A 25,895-nucleotide genomic window follows, 5' to 3' on the forward strand; every position below is an offset into this window, starting at 1 on the left:
GTCATTGAACTTGACCCAAGTGATAAAGCTCTTTTTAAAGACATTGTATCCGCTTTTGCGGTCTGCGGTTTGGATGGCTGCCAACCTGTTCCTGGAGGCCGACGTCGAGGAATCCCCATTGAAGTCAATGGCCCCATTGACTTACAATGGGAAACCGCCGCTCCTCCTCTCGGACGTCACCTGCTGGTCGTCGCTGGAAACAGGTCCAAAACCGCTACTTCTGCCATTGGAATACATGGAGCCCCAATGGCGACCTATGGGACTCTGCAAAATGGTGCCTGAAAAGGCGGGAAAATGGAACAAAGAGCTATAAACACTAAGTTAACCTTAACCCTTTCCCTCCCGCATTAATCCCAGTGTATGTGTTGGTGCAAACACTGGAACAGAAACAATACATTTGAACATGGGAATATACATTAGGATGCTGAAGCAAGGTAAAAACACATTACTGGACCACAGTCCAGTTAACCCCTTGCTTCCCAGGTGAGAGTAGGGGGTGGCCAAATGGGGTGTAACCCCTTTAATCCCGGGCCAAACTCCCTCTCCCATGACACCTCCCCTGCTCAATGGGTGCCTGGTGACCCAGCTGCCCACCCTGGCACTGGGACACCACTGGCATCCTTGAAGCACTCAATAAGTCCTGAGGGGTTGGCCTGGCAAAATTGTCCTCCGGCATTGTCCAGTACATTGTCCTGGCCACATTGGATAGTGAAATCCAGATCCTGCGGAGCAGGGCTCCAACTTGGCCGCCGGGCATTCTCCTTTGCCACCCTCTGCCCCCCACCCAGTGCCTGGTGAACCAAGCCCATCGTGAAGGGGCACCTCTGCAGATGACAACAATAAATAGGAATAGGTGATAGTGCGCAACTAATAACTAGTAAAACACAACCAGTGAACAGTGCACAGTGAATATAAACAATATTGTGGACCTTAGATGTGAAGGTATCACTAAGGATGGGTCTGCAGCCTTTCTTGGGGGGTGGCTCGGCACCCCTGGAACTAGACAAAAAACAAAAGAACAGGGCGCACAACGCACATAGTGATGTATAGTTTAAAAGGTGAATTTATATTCAAAAGTAAATAGTTCTGCGTACATCAAAGTAAATACAAGTATGCAGTGGGTTAATGGGTTTACCACACCAGTCGACGGCTGAAAGCGACACTCTTTACTTGATCTCAAGGAGTAGTGGGTCAGCAATCGTCTCGTCCGACAGATGGTTTCTCCACATGTGTGGATTCCAAGACTCTCCGTCTCAGGGTGGCATGTGGGTCTGTCCTAAGGTAAAAGTCCCGGAGCACAAAGCTCAAACCGGCGTGTAGCCGCCTCCGTCAGTGCCCGCACAGCTGAATAGCACTCGCATACCGCTTCTCCTCGTGGCGCGCCCGATGATGACGTCACGGATCGCCCATCCACTTCTAGGAGGCGCCTGCTGGAGTGCACAGTATACGGGACCGCACAGGATACACGCAACGGCACAGAATGCGATGCACGCAAAGTGGAAACAGCAGCACTGGCTCTCACATAAAAAACAGGGGAACACACACAGATAGTGTTCTAATAAGCACGGGGTACAAAATATGAGCAATGACACCCAGGGAGAGGAGAGGAGCCCAGGGGCACGGGTGCAGAAGCACCTGCCTTGGCTGGCAGGTAATCTGGGGGTGGGCTAACTGTGCCACTGCCCCTGGTACCTCCAGCCCATAGCCACGCAACAACAGTGGGGCTCTAAACCGATAGACCCCCTGAGGCTCTGCCAGGGTAATGGGGAAATCTGGATGGCTCACTTGCTGCCTTCCCTTCCCGGTTGCCACTGGCCCACCCAACCCTCTCCCAGGCAATCCTACCCTAGAGCTGGGTGCTAACGGGGCTAGCCCCTCTCCCTGAAGCTGTGCCCCCATTACCAGAGGTGAGCTCAGGGTTGCTGGTGCCGATGCACCCACCTTAGCTCCTGGCCGGTAGGTAACCCTGGGGTGGTCTAACGGTGCCAAAACCCCTGATACCTCCAGCCCATAGCAAGGCTGCAACAGTGGGGCTCTTAACTGAGAGTCCCCTTGATGCTCCACCAGGGTAATGGGGAAGCCTAGCTGCCCTACAAGCTGCCCTTCCTTCCCCTCCCCTGGTGCCCCTATCTCCTGCCACCCACCGGTCACGCCTACAAGGGAACAACAGGGTACAGTCGAGGGAAAAAATAAGTCAGGGTCAGTCTGCGACTTGGTCTGGCTTACCTCGCTGGTCCCCGCAGGGATCGTCGCCTTCGTTGGTCCCGATTGCAGGGGGACTGGAGTGGCCGCCGCCGGCATCAGCTTGGCCGGGAATGCAACGGGCAACTGCTGCAACAGCTCCCGGGTTTGGCACAGGTAAAACGGTGCAGGACAAGGATCCCAGGTCCTCGTGGAGAAACACGGCTCCATTCAAACCCGGTAAAATAACCCCCTCCCGCAATCCCTGTCCCTCCCTCCACTCAGAAAGGGCTCCGGCACTTTGCCGGAATCGCGGCTCTTCCGCCGCCGCCACGGGCGAGCCCCGCGTAGCTGCCGCAACAGCACCCGGCGTAGATCGTGGGGCTCCGGTCATCGCTGGGGATCGCCGACTCCGCCAAACAATGTGAATCACCCACCTCCCACACACCCCAACCCTCCCCCCAAATAAAATTGCCACCGGCAGGATGCCGGAATGGCGGCTTCTTCTCCGCCGCCGCCGGTTCTCCGCCGGGATCCGATGGATGGCCACGTCTGTTGGGGGCACCGCGGACCCATAGGGACAACCCGTGGGCCCCCAGGCCCCCGTGGGAACCAGCTGAGGCCTCTCAGACACCTGTGGGTCTGACCCGGGGCCCCCCAAACACCCGCGGGCCTACCCTTGGAGACCCCATTGTGGCCCACGGTGACCCGCGGAGACCACCTGGTGGACCAAGGCGCCTGACGGGGACCACCCATAGGCCTCCAGACCCTGTTTGAAACCTGTTGCTGGGCCACAGTGAGGTCTACGGACACCCGTCAGGCCCACCGGGGACTCCTGTGGGCCTGGGGTATTAACCCTGTATGTAAAATAATAAATCCTGTATTTATGGGGGGGCACAGGGGGTGGGTTATATATTGAATAAATATAATGATGTTTATTGTGGGGCTGTGTATTGTTTTTCTTGTGGGTACTGGGGGTGGTTGAAGGGGGTATTGGCCCCAAGGGTATGTGGGTAGGCCTCCCGTCTGGGTTAGTGGGTGAGGGTGGTTAGGCCTCACGGGATGGGTAGTGGGGGAGGGTATTTAGGCCTCCCTAGTGGTGGGTGAGGGTGGGTTAACCCCTTAATGACTGTAGCGGTTAATGACCGCTAAGGTGATTAAGGGGTTAGGGGACATTACATTGGCTATTTTGATTGTTGTGTATGTCTTGCAGCACCGGAGGGACATGGGCAGGATGAAGATGAGGATGAAGACGGCCTTCATCGTGGGTGCCTGGAAAAGGTAAGTGTAATATGTATTTACTGTATTTATTGTAATTTAGATGTATTTTAAATGTGCAAATGCATTATTATCCATATGTGGATAATAGTAATAGTAATTTTGCGCATTACTGTATTGTATGTGTTAGGGAGCGGGGGGAGGGGGGTGTATTTAGTTAGAAATATTGTTTATTTTTTTGGAGGCACAACATTGGTACCGCAGGCCTGCGGGTACCCCGGGACTCCAGCAGGGACCCCGGGATGGCCGCGGGGACCCCCGCTTGGTGAGCTGGGGACCCCCGCTGGCCTGTTGTATGGGTGTTGCGCATGCAAAAATGTAAACAAAGACATTTTTCAAAGTCCAGCTTTTTTATCACCTGCCTTTAGCTGGCGAGCTTTGTTGAACGCAACTTGCGCGTACGATAAGTTTGCGTAGCTTAGTGAATCCCGGAGAAGGGCAAGATTGAACGCAAACAGGTTATCGTACGAGCAAAGTTGGACTTTGAAAAAACTCCTGAAAAAAAACAGTTTTAGAAGGCAAAGTGCCTGTTTGCGTGGCTTAGTGAATCGCGTTCGGCGGAACATCACGTTCTAAGAGCACTTTGCGTTCTTAAAACGACTTATCACAGCTTAGTGCGTAGCCCCCATCGATTGTAAGCTCCAGGGGGCAGGGACCTGTGCCTGCAAAATGACTCTGTAAAGCGCTGCGTAAAACTAGCAGCGCTGTACAAGAACATACTATTATTAATGAGATGCAGCTCGTCTATTTCCTTGCTCCTGGCTTAGTTTGGTGTTGTGAAGGTAAAAATGTCACATGTGTATATCATTTCTATATATTCTATATATTCTATTCTATATATACCAAGGGGTGAATTCGACATACTCCCAAATGACCATTTGGGTCGCTTCAGATGAAAATCACTGGTTACTTCAATAAATACTACATTTATCTCTTCATTGTAGTGCAGTAGCTAAATCTGGATGTTATACCATATTAATTCCCCTCTGAAAAGGGGATTATTAAGTAGAAGTGGGTGATGGGTGATTTTTTTTAAAGCAATTAGCAGTAAAAGATGAATGTACTTTATCACTTACTCATTAAGGGCTGTTAATTTGCACCCGTTCTATCCTCCTCATAATGTTTCTGAGATGTTTATATAAATTTTTCATCGTACTAGTAATTCAGTTTTACAGTGTTGACCATGTACCTAGCGCTTTGCAGTAAAATGGAAAGGTATACAGGGAAAAAAATATGGGGATGAGAGTAGCAGAGACAAAATAAACTATGGAAGCAGTCCTAAAAACACACACACTTACTATACTATAGAAAGTCAGAGGATACATTCCTTAATGTTTAGGGGAGGGAATAAAATAAAAACAAGCACACAGTACCTGGTAGTGTACTATTAATTACCAGGTATTCCACCAATGTCCCGCTGTTGCCTGTGCTGGGGAGGGGTGTTTGCGCTTTGTGGTCACGTGTGATCCACACCCCTACCCCACACCTCCCGTATCTGAGCTGTGCTAATCCTGCCCTACAGTATACAGTATCAAACACCCAACAATCCTCACACAAGTGTGAGACCCTCCCACTATCACTCATTCTCTGCTCATCCCTAAATCACCGCTTTATTTCCAGTGTCGGTTGACAGCAACTACAGGACAGCTCAACCTTTCACAGCAACTTTGTGCAGTATTTGATTGCCTTCCCACGCCTTGCTTCACAGTGCAGGTCGTATGGATGTGTAGAAGAAGCCCATCTGTCCTGTGTCTCATTACTTCTCTGAGCTGCTCCTTTCCCAGCCCTGTCCTGTGTGAGCATGGACTGTGCGGGGAGGGCATCTCATCTGCTTCTGCTCTGCTTACTCTCTCACACTTGGCTCACAGGACAAAGCCTCGTGTACAACAACCGGTATGAAGGGTAAGATACTGTCCAGATATTTTTGGGTGGTCGTTGCATTTATCGCATGTTGATTTGGATTATAGGTTTATTTTAACCCTTGCACAGCTATATGGATATTACTTTTCCACAGTAATAATTCCCCTTGGCCAGCAACCAATGCAGCTTTTGCCTGTCCTTACATTTGAGCTTTTATATAGTTGCCAACACACTTAAATGTGTTACTGATTACCAGCTCTATTCGTTTATTTATTTATTTGTGCTTTCAAATATTGAGACTGAGTGCACATTTTCACAAGCCACATTGCGGCCTCGTGCACTAAGATCATATTTGAATTTTTATTGTGCGTCAACATTTTAGTGGTAAAAAAATAGTACAAATCTCCATAAGTTTAATGTATGAAGAATTGATATATATGACAATGTGTTGTTTAAAAAAAGTTTTGCTGCATCTTGCCGCGATGAAAACATCATTGATGCAATTGAAATTAAAACAGAATTGCGTATGTTTCATTTATAATTCGTGTCAGTAGCTATAAATTATTAGTATCATATTAGTTATAATAACCATACTGTGAAAAGAATATAATTGAAAACATTGGTGCTGCATCATAAATGTGTTATGGTTTACGCCTAGTTGAACGTGGCAGACAATGTTGATGCACTTATTCATTTTTGGGGACAGGGACGCACAGAGACATTATTGTTTAGTAGATCGATTTAACATCTGTTGCTTAGCACAGTCCTGATGGCGCAGATTGCAACATTTCACATGCAAGCGCAATTTAAAATGAAATTCCCGTCCACCAATTCTGTGCCAAAAAAGCCTCCTGCGACACTTAGTATATAGGCCCAGATCAACAAAAGGGTGCTAAGCTTTAGCACGCCTTTACTCCCATTCATTTTTCCTTAATTTGAGTAAAGGTGCGCTGAAGCTTAGCACCATTTTGTGGATCTGAGTCACAGACCCTTTTGCTTCCTCAGCACTACCTGCCAAATTGCAATGTTGAAACACCGGCATTCTGCTCACGTTTTCATTTTTCTGGTTGTAGGTGACAGGAATGTTCATGAATTGAAATTATTTGGGGAAACACTGTGATGGGTGATGTTCTTAAGATGCAGATTGCAAGAAGTACTATTTAGGTTTTTTTTTTAGCTTTAGAGCAGGGGTGCTCTGACTAAGCCACTCATTGAACCACCTGTGCTGAAGCTGGGATATCCTTAAAACCGGACCTGTTGGGGGGTCATGAGAACTGGAGTTGAGTACTCCTGCTTTAGAGAATAATTTGCAGGTTGTGGCATCCTATTAAACCACACGCTGTACATGAGACTTCAAGATCACTCGAATTCATGGCGTGAATCCATCATTTGCATGTGGTTCATCATTTGCAGCGCTAAAATTATTTCCATGACTTTGCTGCTTTCTTGACAGAAACTATCCATCTGCATACATTTCAATTTTAAGTTGGCTTCTTCCACTATAAGACAAGCCTTGCTTGTTTAGGTGAAAAAAAGGCAGCTTTATAATTAAAGTTGTATGTGGCAATGCATATAAAGTAATATTGTAACTGTAATAAGTAACTGGGGAGCGACATCTTTTGTTTCATACTTTGTGGTATATTCTGTAGAGCAGCAAACGAAATTGGTACAGGCTAGGGTTCAGCGATATAAACATTTTCACCACGATAACGATATTACGAAATGTATCGCAATAACGATATATATCGTGATAAATGTGTTAAAATAAGAGTCTAAAAATCTTCTAGTAAATGTGAATAAAATGTGTTCTGAAAATAAATAAATTTTCTTTAGATTAACTAGAACAAAGGGCCCCTTCATTCCCAAACCCTTTCCATGTCTGCACTTCACCTTCAGTCACACTGCTCCCCACCTAAAAATGCTCATCATCCCCTCCCTCCCCCCCCCAGGAGTTACTCCACTCCCCCCCAGGAGTTACTCCCTCCATTTAAAAACACATTTTATTTATAAAATGTTCAAATTCTATTAAACAGATTTTTTGACAATTAGTTCATTTTTCATAAAGGGTGAGGGTGATGGAAGCAGTGAGGGGAGAAATGGTGAAGTGCAGACATGGCAGTGGGGGTTAAAGGTCCCGGGGGAAGAGAGGAAGGGGTTAAGTGCCCCAGGGGGAGAGAGGCAGGGGTTAAGCTCCCCAGGGGGAGGGTGGGAAAGGGGTTAAGTGCCCCACATGTAAGAGAGGAAGGGGTTAAGTGCCCCAGGTGTAAAAAAAAGAAGTCATTAAGTGACCCAGGGGAAGGGATTAAGTATCCATGGGGGAAGGTGGGATTTAACAAAATGAAAGTGAGGAGAGGAGTTCATACCTTTCCCTGCTGCAGCCTGTTACTCTCACGTGCTCTCTCTCCCCATGCTGCCTGAAGCTCCTCCCATCCCTCCAAATCAGCATTCAGAAGCGGGAAGGGGACATGGGGAGAGGGAGGCAAAGAGAGACACAGCACAGCGACAACTTCAAAGCTGCCCCTCTGACCACCGACATCTCGTAATATTGCCATAATAAGTTATCTCCATATCGGCACTCTGGGAGATTTTGTTATCGCGATATTACTGAATACTGGTATTAGCGCTTAATGCAGGACAAAAAACAGAACTGCTAACATTTCAGGGCAGCAGCCCTCTCATCAGATCACCCCCAGTGTAGAGCAGTATAGAGCCGCAACACTACTACACAATGTCAACCTTTCAGAAATGACGACATTGCAAATTGAGGTTATTTCTCTTTTTTCCATGAAGAGGGTTGTAGGTGCATCAAAATACTCAATGGGGGTTGTTCGTTAAAAACTGGAATTGTGCCAATGATTGGGCATTCTCGCAGTTTAATGAGTAGCCCCTGATTAGTTACAATGGCACATTGTCAGAGAGAGTGCCTGTATTTATTTTATCACCACAGAAGTAATGCATCTTCATCATGAATTTGTAATTTCTTATACCATCATGTTAGACAGAAAAGCAGAAATTTAGAAGTTGGACTTTTGAAGGAGCAGTTAGAGAGAAAGTGGGTGGATAAGTAGAAAGAAGCTATTTCCTTGCACCCTGTACAAGAAATGCTCATTAATTTATAATTAAAATGGCATAGCAGTGGTGGTGGAACTGCCATTATTGAGTCATAATCTTACATACAGTATGTAAGGGGTCTCCTTCACCCTCTTATTAAGCACATTATCACCAAAAGGGCATGTAATGCATTGCTTTGCAGGCTTTTATGGCACTGAAGGCAGATAAGTCAATGGGAAGAACCTTAAGTGATGCATTTCTTCATTTTCTTTTCAATCCTCATTGGAAATGCTTAAATAACAGGATTCTGTATATTTTTAAGACTACTTTAATGTTATGTGCTTTTTACATTTTTTGACCCCCAATATCGGACTGGAACTTTAATCAAAGCTAATTGAATTAATTTCAAAATCAAAATGGATGCACTAAACAAACAAGGGGACAAATAGAAATAATAATTCTAATTTTAAAAAAAATACATTAAAGCAGTATTCCTGCGTTCCTTTTTTTTTTTTTTTAGTTATAGGTTTGAAGCAGGCGGTTTCCGCCACTGAACTTCGTTCATTTCTGCTCCAATGACCCCCTGCTTCCCAAGATACTTACCCCACAGGGGAGGGGGGGGGGTGGTGCTGGTACCAACTTCGATAGGGCTATGTGGGGTGATCGAAATGGCATATTTAAAACTCCCGCGTCATGCGGGCCAATAGGAAGTCTTAATGTCATCCCTTGTAGCTTCCTATTGACCTGTGTGACCAGGATATTTAAACCCGCAGAGCTGCTACCAGCACCCCCTGTGGAGGTATATATCTTTGGGGAGCAGGGGATCCCCAGAGCTGAAATTAACGTGGTTCAGATCCGGAGACCCCCTGCTTCCTAGCAACGGGGAGAAAAAAAATGTTGAGGCCTCAAGCCAATGGTTTTTTAACAATGATGTCGTGTCTCTGGAAAACCTGAAGAGGTCCAACTATGAAGTTAGTTTAGTACAGTATGCTGTTTATGAACATCTTTGCATTACATTTAATGTACTAGAGAAACAGAAGTTTGTGATTTGTAACACTTAGAGCTATTTAAATGCAATTATGTGTAAAAATGTACCTGGGTGTTTAATTTCATTCTCTAACCAGTTTGAAAGGAATTTTTTTTATGATTTTAATTGACAGATTTATGGGGCTCGTCTGCAACAGAATAAATAGGGTTTCCTGGTGGGGGCAAAAAAATATTGAGAAACACTAGGACAATTACTAGGTCTTATGCCTTTAGCAACCCTTGACAGGGGGTCGTTAAGATTAAACCCCAACAGCTGTTCTGGCTTCTTTACAGGTTCTGTTCTCTGGAGCCAATAGCTGCACATGGATTGTTGAGATCTGGATTTGTAGCCTTGCTACATACTGTTGCCTTGTGCAATTTCATTTCGTATTTTTGTTTTGTCAACGTGAGTGTGAAACCTAGTGGGAGTTGCCATGTAGTTAAGTAGCAGTCTGAATGTAAAGCAATTTTGGTTCCTGGTGGAATGAAAGGTGCTTTTTACTACCAAGTTAGTAACAGTAGGATACTTGCATTTCAAGTAAAACATTTCAAATGTCATTTTTATTCCATGATATTTAGGCTGAAATAGGAGGCTGTTAATATGGTGAATGAAAGGCTCTATTTTACTGCTCCCAGAGAGGGAAATTTAAAGTTCTTTCAGAAACCAGTTCGGTCAGTCAAAGGAAAATATGCTTGAAACATGTTCAAGTTAATGATGTGCGACGGTAGCCTAGCCTCGGGATATTAATACAAATAAAGTTTTCTCTGATTCCTTTCTAATCTTAGAGGGGAGATGTTCCTGCGTTATAACTTTTTACAGTAAAAGTGTTGCAACTATTTTGGGTATGTTACCAATCCCATGGAGTACTAGATGTTTGTTCAGGCCTCAGCTTCTAAAATTTATCACAAGTGCTGCCCACATTTTACATGTACTTTAAATGGTTATCAAGAGTGTGTTTATGCTACCGTATTCTTGTATGTCGGCGCAGTGCTAGAGACAGTGAAAGGTTGAACCAGAATTTCATTAAAATAAATGTTTTCACTGTAATTTGTTTTATAAGCAACCACGGAGTCTGACAATCTCTTATTTATTTTTTTATCAAGAGGACCATTTATTAGTGAGTACCATTTTTTCATTTTCTCTAATTAAAAAAATCCCAATGAAGAAGTCACTAGACGATAACGATCTCCATCATTTGCCTTCATGCCAGGTACCATAATGGTTTGTGTTTGGATTTGGCCTTCCCCACACCGAAAGGATTATCTGTTATTTTTACAGTACATTCAGATGGATAATACAGTAAGTCCAGTAATTGGGTTTTATTGATGAAAACCATGTTTCTGTGTCAAACATAGGGATATTTAAAGAGTATTGTAGTTGCATTGAACAATGCTTTATATTCAGCAGCATGTTCCTTTTTAGTGGGGTTTAGTGAACTTGCATAACCACTTTTACTGCAGAGTTTTTAAACTAATCTAAAGAGTTCCACATTGGAAATCAAATTCTGGGATTTTTATGAAAACTTCTGCATTACACAAAAATTAGAAAAAATGAACTCTGAAATTACATTTACATGTACGATCTTGTGTAAATGGAAAATCTGTTACTGCTTGGGTACTTAATTTTGGGTTACTTACTGGATTTATATGAATATTTATAAAACTTAACTACTGATAAACGTATGGGACGCTTCTGCATCAGGCTCATATAAATAGGTTTTCCCAGTGGAAAAGGGATTGGTAAATCGATTCTAGTTCAATTACAATAGAAGCATAAACTGTGGAGTATGTTGGATCACATATAAACTGTGAGATACAGTAGATTTCCCCTCTCCCACAGCAACTACACCTCTCCGTAATATCTTCATAGTCATATTGATTTCTTGTTTGTGTCAGTCCACAGAGAAGAAATTGTACTAAATCAGACAGGAAACTGGGGAGGACATGTGTACAGGCATTCCCCGCATTAACGTATGCAATGGGACCGGAGCATGTATGTAAAGCGAAAATATACTTAAAGTGAAGCAATACCTTTTCCCCACTTATTGATGCATGTACTGTACTGCAATCATCATATACGTGCATAACTGATGTAAATAACACATTTGTAACAGGCTCTATAGTCTCCCCGCTTGCGCACAGCTTCGGTACAGGTAGGGAGCCGGTATTGCTGTTCAGGACATGCTGACAGGCGCATGCGTGAGCTGCCATTTTCCTATTGAGCGATATGTACTTACTCGCGAGTGTACTTAAAGTGAGTGTCCTTAAACCGGGGTATGCCTGTATATAGCATTTATCTGTGTCATGGAAACAGATTAAGTAAAGCTGATGTAGCTGGACTCGCTGCTAACCTCCGCTACGGGCGGGGGAGCTGCCGGCCCGCCAGGGAGCCACTCTGGTGCTTCGTAGCTCCGTGGGGTCCCGAGATGCAGGGCGCCGCCATCTTGGCTGCCCACGCATGCGCAATAGGGCTCTTGCGCAGAGAGACAGTAGAGTTGCGGCGGCATTACCAGGCTCCACAAGGGACTACATGTCCCAGAAACTTGCTTGTCATATGGGCCAACACAGCCAATAGGGCCACGAGGGTCACGGCAAGCAGAGAGAGATACATTTGGCATGCTGAGGACCATGCAAGATGGCAGGAGGAGAGCAGCCAGTGAGTTAGTGTCCAGGGAGCAGTGCTCCTCTGGACTAGGCCTAGGTTTGACCCTTAGGCCCCAGCTAGGGCCTGAGTCCCCTTCCAGTTTGTGCTGCAGGGAAGGCCCCAGATAGGGGCGCTCCCCTTAGCACCCTAGTGTCAGAATGCTGCGTCGGTGGTGAGATGCCACACAGTGATCTGTGGTCTGGAACCTGGTTAGGTGCCCAGGGCACCTCAGTACTTTGGGGGATCTCACCGGGCTGTGTATATTGTGGGGCATACACTGTGTGGGGTACTATTGTTATGCAGTATTATCATTAGTGTAGTAGCAAACAGTTATCATATACCGGTGTGTGCTATTATTCTTGTATTGGTTTCTGTGAGGGGTTATCCTGCAGAGTTAGGTTCTCTCTCAGGTGAGGCGCTGTACCAAGGAGAACGATAAATCACCCCGGGCTCCCAACGGTGGAGGCTCAGGCCTTCTGTGAGCATGGTTCCCTTAGGCTGGTTCTATACTGCCGGAGCGTGCTACGCCGTGCGCGCGCACTGCAGTTATAGATGGCTGAGGTCAGCCAGCCCTTCTATACAAGGGCCGTGCGCGCACGGCAGGGAGCCGACAGACAGCGGGGAAGAGAAGGAAAATCATCTTTTCGCTCCGTTACCGGCGCTGAATGTGTTTGTGTGTGTGTATTTGTGTCTGTACAAATTTTATAAATATTTTATTTTTACCAATGTTTTTTTTTTTTAATAAATAATAAATTACACATACAAACACACATAAACACAGTACCTTCACAGCTCACAGCATAAACAGTATACACACAAAAAGCATGCAGCACGTGCGTTCGCACATGTGCACGGCCGCAACCAGTATAGAACGGCCCTTAATCACAGGGAAAGGGGGCTACACGTATACAGTAGTTTAGTTTTCATCCTAATCACGGCCTTCAGGAAGAAACAGCTGTGAAATGCTCCAGTCACATTCATCGTGATGATGCCATGTTTTATAATCATTCCAATATTTGCAGGGATGTTGTGTCAAATCCGTACCAAATTTGGCCAACTTTTCTCTTGTCAAAGACCAAGTCTACAGTATTGCCAAACATAGTCTAAATGGGATTGTCAATACATTGTTTAATTGCTAACATGTAAAAAGGGAGAATAACCTCTGTCAATCAATTGTATCAACTTGCAGCCCTACAGCACCAATTCTCATTGTCTTACGTTGTTATCACCTTTCCCACAAATGGCTGAAACAAAACTAAAGAGCTGCAGAATTTGTAGAATTTGCATGTCATTACCCAGAATCCCTGGCTACAGTAGAAGCCATATATGCTAAGAGGTAATGGGGAAAAGCAGGGTTGCAGACCTGTCTGAGACATGTGAATGTGCTCACAAGCTGTATTTTTATTTGCTGTAGAAAGAAGGAAGATGTTGACAGGCATGCAAGTGTCTAATCAATCAAGACGCCTTTGTCATATTGCAAGAAAGACTTTGCTAAAAAGGGCACTTTGACAAGCAGTCACAATGCAAAAAAACTTTATTTTTAGTGTAGCCCCATTTCCCCATGACTAAGGGAACTACGTGTGCTGAGGATTACCTGTGTGGTTTACAGGAGGCCTAGGTCTCAGCCGCTGGGAGCCTGGGCTGGTCTCGTTCCTCTGGTTACAGCGCCTCCACCTGAGAGGGATCCTAGCGCAGTAGGATAACCCCTCACAGTAACCAATACAGTCAGTAAATACACACACAGGATATATAACAGGAGTATTTACTGAACCCACACACAACGGTACTATATAACAGCACACGCAGTATACAGTAACACAATAATAATGCAGAGTACATATCCCCAAAGTGCCTAGGGTGATGTGGTACCAATATACCCACCCAAGTGTAGCGCTACCCCTGTGGACCGTTGGTGCACTTTACCTCCCTGGGCACTCCTGTACCCACGTACCGCTGAATGAAACAGAAGTATCCGTCTGATTCCACGATGTGAAATCTCCAAGAATCCCTCCGCTCCTTGTGCGTTCGATCCAGCAACCAGCCGGAGCGTCTCCCTTAATGTCTCTTTAAATGGCTTGTGGTCTGGTCCCAGACCACTGGCCGCAGTTCACCATGAGGCGTCTCTTCACTGATTCTGCGCCTGTCACTACAAAGCTATGTGTAGCGTCCCTATCTGGGGCCTTACCTATAGCACCACAAGCTGACAGGGTCAGGGCCTAACTGGGACCTGAGGGGGATTTTGGCCTAGTCCGGGAGCCACTGGCACCTGGACACTACCTTCCTCCTTGCTGTCCCTTCTCCGACTGAGCGCGCGGTCATTCGTGCCAAAAACATAACTGTCTCCCTCCTCACTTTGTTGCCCCTAAGGCTCCATAGACATGTAGTCCCTTGCGGAGCCTCTTCTAAGATGGCCTCCGCAACTTCTATGTTACTGCGCATGCGCACGGCTGCAAGATTGCGGCCCCCGCTTGCCGGCTACTCTAGGGAGCTCCGGCGCTCCCATACACCGCAGCCGTCCCCCTCTCCGGCCCAGGAGGTAAGAGGGGACACGGCTACATCAGTCATAAACTTTCAATGTTTTGGTCCCTAAAGGTGTCCTTCAGGTCTAGTCCGGGATAAAGGTCTTTAGGACCTGAAACACTGGGGTGTATGCTAGTAGATGCGAGAAGTGAATATCCATTCGGAAAGAGCCCTTTTTGCTCAGATATGCAGGTTGCTGTATTTTAAAAGCCCTTCTCGCATGTCCAAACCTGAGAGAGAGAGAGAGAGAGAGGCTTTTTTAGATGCAATCTCATTCCTGGTCTGTCAAGCCGTGTGATAAGGCCAAAATGTCTCCATCTCGCAAAATTTGCCAATTCGTTGGTATTCTAATACCTCCGTGAAGTCTACAATTCAAAGCTGTTCGGAAATACCGTATTATCACAATAAATGCCAGATCAGCTGTTTTAGCTCTGTTTGGCAGGGACACCCTAATCTAATGCTATTAATTACCTTTTTAATGCACTTTTCTAACTTGTCACTGTACTATCTACCTAATTATGTAAATTACTGCAAACATTACTACATTACTAGTCAATAATGGCCTGGCTGGAGGAGTTGAAGGGCCCATGCGAAGTTGAGGGCCCTTGCCCAGCCAGGGCATTCATGGCCAGTAATGCCCTTTTCTTTGTGGATTATTAATAGAAATAAAAATCATACAACACATACAGTGGCGGCCGCATAAATCTAATTCGGCTGCCTCCGCGGGTAATTTAAAACCCCCGTTCAGACGTGGGCTCTCTTTTTTTTTTTTGGCGCCGCATGCGCTTCCATTGTTCAGCTGAATGTGCTGAATGGAGAAACGGGCCGCGCGTGGCCGCAAGATGCAGCTGGCGCGTGGCCAATTCCGGCGCGAAAATTGAAAAGGCAGGGAAAAATGCGGTCAAGCTTTAGATTAAGCTTGACCGCAGCAGTACATTTAAAGCTGCAGACCAAGCAATACCCTAAAGCTCTGGCACACACCCCTTTGAGCCCTGCCCTCTCTCTAGCAGTGCACCAATTGTATCCAGTGACTGCCTGGTCACATGATCTTTCCCACAGAACTTTGCATCTTTGGTCCTCTTAGACCAGCCAATTAGTGAACCCCCGAGCCGAATCTTCGCCGATCGATCACAGGAGATCGGATCGATCGGCAACTTAGCTAATTACTTATCATTGTGTGGATTGTATTGATGCACACATTAAAAGGAAAAAAATTTAAATTAAAAAAACGGCAGCTTGGACTGCTGCTTTAAACTATTATAACTGTAGCAGGGTTCCCCCTGGGCCCCCCTTACCTCCGCTTAGCGGGGGGACCCCTGCGCTGTGTCAGGGAGCTGCAGGGGTGAGCGTGTTGCCGTAGGATCCCAGCGGCATTTACAGCCAGGCGCCGCCATCTTTAAAGCGTTCGCGCATGTGCAGCAGAGTTGCGGCGGCCATTAATGAGTTTGCAGATGGGCAGAGGTGGCGCTCCGTAGCGCAGGGACCTCCCCAGTCGGTGCATGCGCGGACAGAGCCTGTGGCAGCCATTACAGACTTGCTCATGCATAGTTACGATCGTGCACGCGGCCCCAATGCTAAAGAGGTCCTGAGTGGACTATAACTCCCAGCAGCCTCTGGGGACTGCCCTTTCACCCAGATCACATACAGCCACTAAGGCTGACAGATTCTCATGCTGCATTTGGATACATTGTTGTGTGCAGTCAGGAAGCAGACAGTGAAGCACATGAGTTAGTCAGAGCTGGGAGCAGGTTGGGGAAGGGTGTGTGTAGGGAGCAGTAGCCCCTGCATACTAGGCCAGGTTACCCACCCAGGCCCCAGGTAGGCCCTGAGACATAACCCAGATTGTGGTTGCGACAGGGACAGGCCCTAGGTAGGTGCTCTGCCCCTTTTAGTTATTTGTTAAGTTCAGGGACACAGCTGCAGTGCTGCGAGCCCCTGACAATTGTGTCTGGACGCAGATATCATACAAGAAAAAGACTATCTTCCTGGTGGGATTGTCTGGCGGGACTCCACCCCAACCATCAAGAGCGGAAGCATCGTGGATAACGCTTTTGGATCCATCAGCCAAGTACAGCATCTGCGTGCCCGGGTTTGGACACACCCGACAGGTACCATCAAGTCACCAAGTGCACCAACTACACACCTCATATTAGTGGGCAGCGCTGTTCCACACTTGGGGGGGGGAGGGGGTTTGTGGGACTTTTGAGACACTTGGTGGATGGTAGTGGGGTTGAGGCCCAGTGAGGCCAGGTTAAAGGATGACACTGCTGTGTTGCCATTGTTGATGTATTGTGATGTGTTATGTGTTAGTGCATATAGTAAACTGTTTTATCCATACCCTTGTGTAAGTACTTACTGTATGTGGTTCCTGTGTAAGGGGTTATTCTCCACACTAGAATCCCTGCACAGGTGGAGGCGCTGTAAGCAGTACGTTCCAGGATACACCCCAGGCTCCCAGAGGCGGAGGTTCAGGCCTCCTGTGAGCCTATCCGGTATTGTACCACACCTGGAAACATGTAGATTGCCCCACATGGTCCCTAGTTGCGATTGGCAATAGTGCAAGCAAGTGTTTTACTTAAAAACAGTGTCTCTTGGAATGTTATCTATGCTTATCCCTCCCCCGTGTTTAGATGCGATCTATGACTAGGTGTTAAATAGTCCCTGAATGTTAGTGATGTAAGAGTGTGTGCGTGTGTGTGTAAATATAAATGAATGAGGAGCCCAAAATGTATACAGCGCTTTGCAAAAGGTGTGTGTGTGGAGTGGGAGTGTATATCAATGGTGTGGGTAGGTGTAGAAATTTTCACACCTACCCACACCATTTATATACACTCCCACTCCACACAAATCTTTTGTAAAGTGCTGTATACATTTTGGGCTCTTCATTCATTTATATTTACATACACACACACACACACACACTCTTACATCACTAACATTCAGGGACTATTTAACACCTAGTCATAAATCACATCTACACACGGGGGAGGGATAAGCACAGATAACATTCCAAGAGACACTGGTTTTTAAGTAAAACCCTTGCTTTCTTTATTCATTGTAACACCGCCGGAAGAAGAGATCAGTGTATCTCGAAAGCTCGCACAAATAAAAGCATTTCGTTAGCCACAGAATGGTATCGTCTATTCAATTTTTATTATTATTTTAGCTCGGCTAACAGGGTACAGATACAGTACGCGTGTGTGTAAAAGAAGTGTGTGCCACCTGGCGTAAAATTGTATAAGGGCTTTTAACCTGAAGTTGATCTGCACTCTCAAGGATAAATGTAAAAAAATGCTTTTGCGAATTCATCCCACAAATGTAAGAGCCAGCATGTCACAATTGTAGGGTAAGCATACCCAATACAGAACAATATACCCAAGTTAAACGATTCCCTCATACATGTGCCGTACATAGGGACTTGAACCTATCATCACCCCCAAATTCAATACACTGAGTAGCCGTTCATATGGAATTCAGCTACAATCTACTTGAGCCAGGGGAAAAATGCTTAATAGCATATTGAATTGGGGCCAAAAAGTGAGGGTTGAGGATACTGAAGTTATAGGAACATAATTTTATGGAAGCCTTGTGTTTTCATTCTGTGGAAAAAGATGCTTTGTACAGTATTGGTGTGCATGATATAATTTACTGTGCAGTGTTCTTTGCTACAGAAGAACATATACTGTAGCTTCTTAATTTGCATAGTGAGAGAATCCCAAACAAATGTAAATAGAATTCTTTGCCAGTTTACTTGAGTATCTTAATGATCTTGCAGCATAACAAGAGAGGCTCATCTAAATTTCTCCCCTGACACATTTGACAACATAATACTTCCGCTTTAAAGTGTGCCCCGCACAAGGAAGATCTAAGTAACCTACTTTATAAGATGTCAGTTTTGTTGTATTGTGTGTTAATATTTGAATTGAATAAAGCTCTATGGGCTCCTGGTGCCAATACAATCTTTTCAGATATTGTCTTTCTTTGATGTATGAATAGTGCTCAGACTCTTGACCTTCTAACAGACTAGATTGCTAAGCACTATGTAACAAGATTGTAGTTATATAGTGTCTTTCTATTCGCAAGTGCTTATCAGTTGTATTTTTTACCTATTCATTCAACCAATCAGGGACGAGCTCCGAGCATAAAATTTCTGATGCTCCCAGACATCTGGCAAAGGAGAGAGGAGAAAAAGACATGATTATAGTATCTTTCCTGAATTACAGTTATGTATGTACAAAGAGATTGCTATTTACCCAAAATTAAAGGGTACAGTAAGTTCAAATGCCTGAAGATTTAACTAAACACTGACTGAACCCAACAGCTTTTTTAAGTATTGATAGTCAAAAAGTTGGTTATAGTTGAAATTTCACCTAGGAAGGACCAAAGTTAACTGATGACACTGCTGTGTTTAATAAGTTCAGTGTTGGGGATTAGTGTCTTATAGTAAAAAAAAAAGACGAGTATTTTCAAATACTTTTTTAACGTGCCAATATTTCTATTGTAACGGTGTTCTCCCTCATCTCCCCCCAATCGCAGATAGGGGCCGTTACAGGGTGTGTGTGGTGCATACCTGCTGGTAACAAGAGGGCTGAGTCGTCCACGACTGGGGTCCATATCTCACATAGTACTTAGCAGTGCAGCGCCTCCATCTGCCATAGCCTCCAGGGAAATGGAGATGATTACCCACGGTAGAACTTGTACCTCTCCCCCCAGTTAGATCACACACCAGGCCGGAGGTATATTGCAAACAGGAACGGTTTATTACTACACACTTTGCAATAACACTACAGCTACGCAACAGTCTTCTGCCGGATACAGTCTCCTTAGATCAGCTCTCACTGGAGGTGGTCCCTGGACCGTCACTACTGGCCAAGGGCACCCGCAGCCGTGCTAACTCTTCCCCACCTCCCTAGCGGAGGCAGAGGTATAAATCACACTCACTCCTCCCCGCAGGTAAGAGCACATGGGTAGGCCCCAATCTCAGCCTCCCAGTCGTGTCACCTGCCTTCCTCAGAGGGAAGGAACAACCTCCAAATTTAGGGCGGTCCTGCCCTTAAGTACAGCCAGAAGGCGGGCACCCCGTTGTCAAAGCTACAATAGGATGTACCACCCTCTGCTGTCACTCAAGTGCAGTACCAAAGGTGAAGGGGAAACCCCTTACCAACTACTGGCAAGCCTGTTAATACCAGGGTTTACTGCAAGCCCATTGAGTTGAATAGTAGCCAGGGGGTATCCCGCTACACTATGAATAGAGATTGTACCGTGTTAGCCTGTAGAATAGAAGGGGGAAAAAAGTGACGTAGAAGTGTTTCTAAGGGCTGAAGAAGGGACTTTAGTCATCCTGAAAATTTGCACTAAAATAATTAAAAAAAAATATTGGTATGTCCAAGAAGGTACAACAAATCATAAATGGAATGGAGGTTTACATAAAATAAAAAGGTGGAGGGGAAGTACAGTCATATTGAGATAATAGTGTTTGATACATTAAATCGACAGTTTCATGCATATGTCGGAGGTAATGACATTAAAGACAAAACCAATACTATAGTGATAATACCATTTGCCCTTTTTGATACTTATAGTAAAATTGATCTTTCATCAGGACCCTGACCACCCAGTCAAAGAATCCATGGGCGCCATACCCTCAAGAACTCCCCACAAGAATGCCCGATAGCTTTTCCATTTGGCAGACAAATCCCCCCCTTGTTCTTAATTTTGGGAATATATGGGACCCCAGCCTGCTTCCACACTGCAGCTAGCTCCCAGCGGGTTGCCGTGGAGATAAGGGCAATCAGCTTGTTCTCTTGTCAGGACAAGTTGCTTATTGGTCTTTTTAATAAGAGCCACGGGTCCATTGTAATGTTAATGTGGAGGATTGTGGAAGGAGAATTTCCTGTGGCGCTGAGGCAAGGGTAAGGATATGGTTGTGGATAAAGTTCTTCTCTTAGGCTAATACCTCAAGAATGGAAGACAAGACGTACAGAAATCACTGCAATAGTGCATTACCCAGGGACAAAATTATAAAGAGAGCAATTTAATATAAAACAATTAATTATAAAACAATTGAACCAAACATTGTATAATGCAATATAAAACTTTCATGTGCTGCTGCACTTGGAAGATGAAACTTGCTCCGCCTTGATAAAAATTTGAAATCCTACTCACCAAAGGTGACTAGGACATGCACATTTGTTTTAGGGTCTTTTCGCCAGGTATACCGCTCGCCGTGGGGTGAAATAAGCCAGTCACTGGGGGAGGATCGCCTTCTATACTCGGAGTCTGCTTGCTGCCAGAGTCTGGTCGATCGGCTCCTCTGCTGACGTCACCACCTGGATCTCACTGCTACGGTGTCCCTGCGATGCCAAAAAACCTCCAACGTGTTTAGAAACTCCTAATAGTGGGTTTCTTCGTCAGGGATAGATACTGCATGGGTCTGTGCTTCTATATATACCCCAGTTCGTTCAATTATGGTAATTGTTAATTACTGTAGATAAGACCCAGTATAATAAAGAGTCCTGTAAATAGTTCTCTAATAGAACATGAATGTATATAGCATCAAAAGGTAACAGAAGGTAAACAGATTTAAATGAGTTAAATATAATTGCAATATTGATCAATATTGAATAATGGATGTCCAGATTACGGTTCATAATTTATAAGGGGAAAAGAATAGAACCCTCCTTCATAATAGACACTAATTAAGTGAAGTGTAGAACAACCGTGCCGGTGCAAATAAGTCAATATATCAATACATCAAGGTAAGTTGAAGGTGGTCCCGTGGGGTCCGACGGCGGAGCACTGCTGTTTGAAGAAATTCGGGGCTGCACACCAGTTCCAGTTAAAAATCGATTTATTGAGTGGTCATCTGAAGTATACAGCAAGCACTCTGACGCGTTTCAGGACAGTTGTCCCTTTATCAAAGAGTAACTGCGCGTCTACTGAGTTCTCCATTATGTAGTATAACTCCCGCCCCCAACCGTGACGTCACACGCTTCGTTACTATCGCGTGATTTGGGGAGGCCCCCATCCCATTGGATGCCATGTCAGCCAATCGCGCACGGCATGGGTGAATAATTAAGCAATGAGACTAGCATAGGAGCCACGGACTCTTGCTCCCGCCTCTACTAGTGACGTCACACGCTCTGTGTATATCGGATGCTTGTTTGGTTTAAAAGTATGTGATGTCTGGGCATAGCTGGGGAGTATATAGCACAATGGAGACAATCAGGAAAGAACAAAACACAAATATAGTGACATTAAAAGCATATGATGAACAAATATTCAAAATAAAAATTACAAGAATTAGAACTAATTGAATAGATAATATAGTGAATTTCTCATAATGAATTATTACAATATTATTAGTTATAAGTGTGAATATTAATATAAAATGAATATAAAATTAATAATTAATATAAAAGGGTTGATTTTTTTTTAAAAATAAATAAACTTAAATAAAACGAACTTAATGATATTTAACAGGCAACCACATATGGTGAACAGTGGCAATCAGAAGTATGATACTTTTAACACTTGTCGGCAGAAAAAAACACTATTCATTTTATGTAATGTTATTTAAGGAAAGCTGATAGGTCAAATTCAATATTTAACCCCTGTGGACTGAGCGTTTTTAATTCAAAAATCCAAAATGATTCTCTTTTGGAGATGAGATTCAATTTATCTCCTCCTCGCTTGCAGAATGTGGGACATTCGATGGCATGGCATTTCAGTCCTGCTGGACTTTGTACATGTTTTAAAGTGGAGAGATACATTGTGGGACTCAAAGCCCCTTTTAATATGGTATATGTGCTCTCCTAATCTTCTTTGCAGTGTTCTACCCGTGCGGCCCACATACTGTAGGCCACACGGACATTCCAAGAGATATATAACAAACTGACTATGACAATTTATTAATGTCCTGATGGGATACTCTTTCTGTGTAATGTTGGATATGAACTTTTTAGTTTTAATACTATGCTGACAAGCTATACATTTTGAACATGGGAAATATCCCTTGATTACACAGAAAGAGTATCCCATCAGGACATTAATAAATTGTCATAGTCAGTTTGTTATATATCCTTTGGGACATATCAAGGGGTATCCTGGGACAAATCTCGAAATTCTAAGTGGAGACATGTACCAGTGAATCATCACTATATACGCATTTCCCCTTATAGAGGTAGAAATTTAACATTTGGCCACCGCTTGGATGATCTCATACCATTCCTACAGTTCCTCTCCTACAGTAGGTCTTGGTCCCACTGAATCATATATTTCAGTTTTTTATGAGCTAGCAGTGGGGAGCCCGTCACCAGGCCGTAAAGCGAGATGAGACCTCAAGTTCCCGTTTCTTTAAGGCACAGAGATTCAACCCTGGTAAGAGGATTCCTGGGCCTCATTTTAGGTAAAATGTCTTTAGTTGCAGTTAATGGAATAATTCCTTATTTGGAATATTTTTCTCTTTTTGAAAGGCTTCACAAAATGTAGGTTTCAAATCAGGGCCCAGGTCTCTGAGTCAGGATCCTGTGAAGGAGATACATAAATGACATTATCTTCATTTGGGATGGAGGCCAAGAATCCCTTTTGGGGGTTGTCTCAAAAGTGAATGTCAATCAGTTTAACCTTAGCTTCACTATGGAAACGTTGGGAACTAGAGCCATCTTTTTGGCTCTAGAGATATAAATTAAAGATGGCACCATGGCACCATTTGCACTAAGACACATTTCAAAGAGGTGAGTGTTAATGCATACTTGGACCCAACTAGCAACAATGACAATAGGTGGATAAATAATATCCCCTATAGTCAGTTTCTCCATCTCGGGAGAAACTGTACTGAAATTCCCCTTTTTGTAGAACAGGCTACTCTTTTGAAAAATAAATTTGAGAAGAAAAAGTACAATAAGGAGGTTGTAGATCGAACCTATTAGAGGGCTTTCAAGCATGATAGGGGCACCCTCTTAAAAAATAATAAGATGGCTAGATCAAAAACTAAGAACAAACTTGAAGGTACTCTTTCAGCCTCTAATAATGGGGACAAACGATTGGGTGATATGAAGGACCCTACTGTTCACTCTCAATGTTCAAAGAAAGTGAGTGGGTAGTCTCCTTTGTTTATCCCCCAGATCAATGGAGCTCATGGGAAAATTAGAAAGATTCTGTCCCATCATTGGAATGTTCTCAAGTTAGATCCTATTTTGGGTAGCATTCTTCCGTCACAGCCTAAAGTTATTTTTAGGCAGGCAAGTGATTTAAAATATATTTTGGCTCCCAGTTTGGTGCAAGATTCAAATTCCACATACTGTATACACAAATTATGAGGCCCAATGGATGCTATAAGTGTTCGGGCTGTAAAGCATGTACATCCATGGTTCCTGCAAAGTGTGTTAGGTCCTTTGTCACTAAAGAAAATTTTAAGGTGGAATCATTTATCAAATGCAACAGCAAATTTGTTATTTATGTATTGCAGTGTGACTGTGGAATTCAGTATGTAGGAAAGACTATCAAATGTCTTAAGATTAAGGTTTTTTTAACACAAAAATATAGAAAAAAAATCATAGAGAAAGGAAAACCCTTAACTTTCCTCCTAAATCATTTCCATTGGATCCATAATAATGATTTTATACGTATGATTACCCCCGCTTCAGCTTTGCTATAGAACAATGAAACTGGTGCTGCAAAGGGCGTATAACTTAATACATAGTAGACAGACAGAACCCCTGTAGATAGCACTCTGTTTCTGTATGAATTGGTGATTTATTTAAAATAACTTTATTAATTGACAATATCGTTAAAATATTGGGGTTTAAAACAATGATTAAATGATGCCAAGTGTGGCTAACTCTATGGATAGGTGTATCCAGAGGAGTATACAATGGTGTATTAATGCCCAGTGTTAGGATAATTCACTGGCCCTAGTGTTCCTCATATGGAGAGAATGGGCTAGAGTTCTTATGGTTAAAAAGGCAAACACGTGACCACGTGCACGCGCAGTGCCCGAGTTCATGTACACTGACTCAGTGAGATTCAGAGAGTCAGCGTGTCTCAGCCCGTGCATAGTAATGGACTGTTGAAAGATCCTACGATCTTAGCAGTCACACATCAGTAAAGGCACAGAGAATACCTGGCAGTATATTAAAGTACCAATACAGGAAGCCTGAATGCTAATCCCCAAACACAGCATTGAGCTTAAAGGGGCACACTCATTGAGCAAAACGTTAAAGTTATTTTAAATAAATCACCAATTCATACAGAAACAGAGTGCTATCTACAGGGGTTCTGTCTGTCTACTATGTATTAATCCATAATAATGATCCAAGATCACAAAATTTTTCTGCAATTGAATCCCTAAAGGAACATAGAATCCCAGCAAGCTCAAGAAACCGCAAAACATACCACATTTTATATATATATGTAGCGGTCATGTAAAATGCCTACAGTCATCTCTCCTGCTGGCAGCAAGGCCTGGTAAGTGTGGGCATGCCAGCAGTAATCATGGAGGTTTTCCCTCACACCCTGGTGGGGTGCCCTGTGTATGGATGGGACTGGTCACATGCTCTGACTCCATGGTTAGTGATGTCAGAGGTGTGTCAGCCTCAGAAGTTACATAAGGCACAGCACTGTGTCAAGAGTTAGTTCTGTCAGAGTTCGAGGCGAGTACAGTTGCTGGAAAGTTCTTGCAAGGTTCAGGAAGGAGTTCAAGTTCTGCAGAGTGTTAGTTATGTTCTAGTAACTCCATGGGAGACTGTGTCCAGGGACCTGGCACAGGGCAGTGATTCCTGCGGGAATAGTGAATCCCTCATCTAGGTGACATACCTATCAAAGGGGAGCACGGGCGAGATGATCGGCTAAATACACCCATTGTGGAGGGCAGCTATGCCCACCGTGACAATAAAGATGGAGCTGATCAGAGAAACCCCTGTGTGTGAGAGTCCAATGATTACACAGGAGGTTGCACCACCAAGGAGTTCCTCGTCAGGATCATCCCCATGAGGACGCAGGGACCCTGATGAGGTGGAGGCGCTGCACTGGAACTAGGTGAGACTCAGCACACTACCTCAGCTGCCTGTCTGGACGGGTTCTCCCCACACACCATCATGCGGGAGACTCAGGAGTCCTGTAGCCAACAGGTGCACCATCAGGCATATCTACACTGTAATGGGGTCCGGTTAGACCACAGGGGCCAATGTGAGATTGGGTGGGTCAGGTCGGGCCAGAAATACCGTTACATTTGGAGGCGAGCTGCTGAGATCAGATCTGTCATCAGGACAGGCTCTAGCTAGGCACACTGGGAAACAGGGATAGAGTCTGCTGCCACTTTGTGCTGCATAGGGAC

The 25,895-nt window shown here is 44.6% G+C and overlaps 1 protein-coding gene across 1 annotated transcript in view; it reads left to right on the top strand.

Annotated features, from left to right (window-relative positions):
• The first annotated feature begins 5,005 nt into the window (after positions 1 to 5,005).
• The window catches only part of CPA6 (carboxypeptidase A6), a 206,632-nt gene continuing 185,742 nt past the window's right edge, over positions 5,006 to 25,895 (top strand). Inside the window, exon 1 of the mRNA XM_075589028.1 lies at positions 5,006 to 5,361. Coding sequence (XP_075445143.1) covers positions 5,261 to 5,361 — 101 coding nt within the window. The 5' untranslated portion in view covers positions 5,006 to 5,260. The remainder of the gene's footprint in view (positions 5,362 to 25,895) is intronic.

This window comes from Ascaphus truei, chromosome 2 (assembly GCF_040206685.1).
Source record: "Ascaphus truei isolate aAscTru1 chromosome 2, aAscTru1.hap1, whole genome shotgun sequence".
In the NCBI taxonomy this organism is placed as follows: Eukaryota; Metazoa; Chordata; class Amphibia; order Anura; family Ascaphidae; genus Ascaphus; species Ascaphus truei.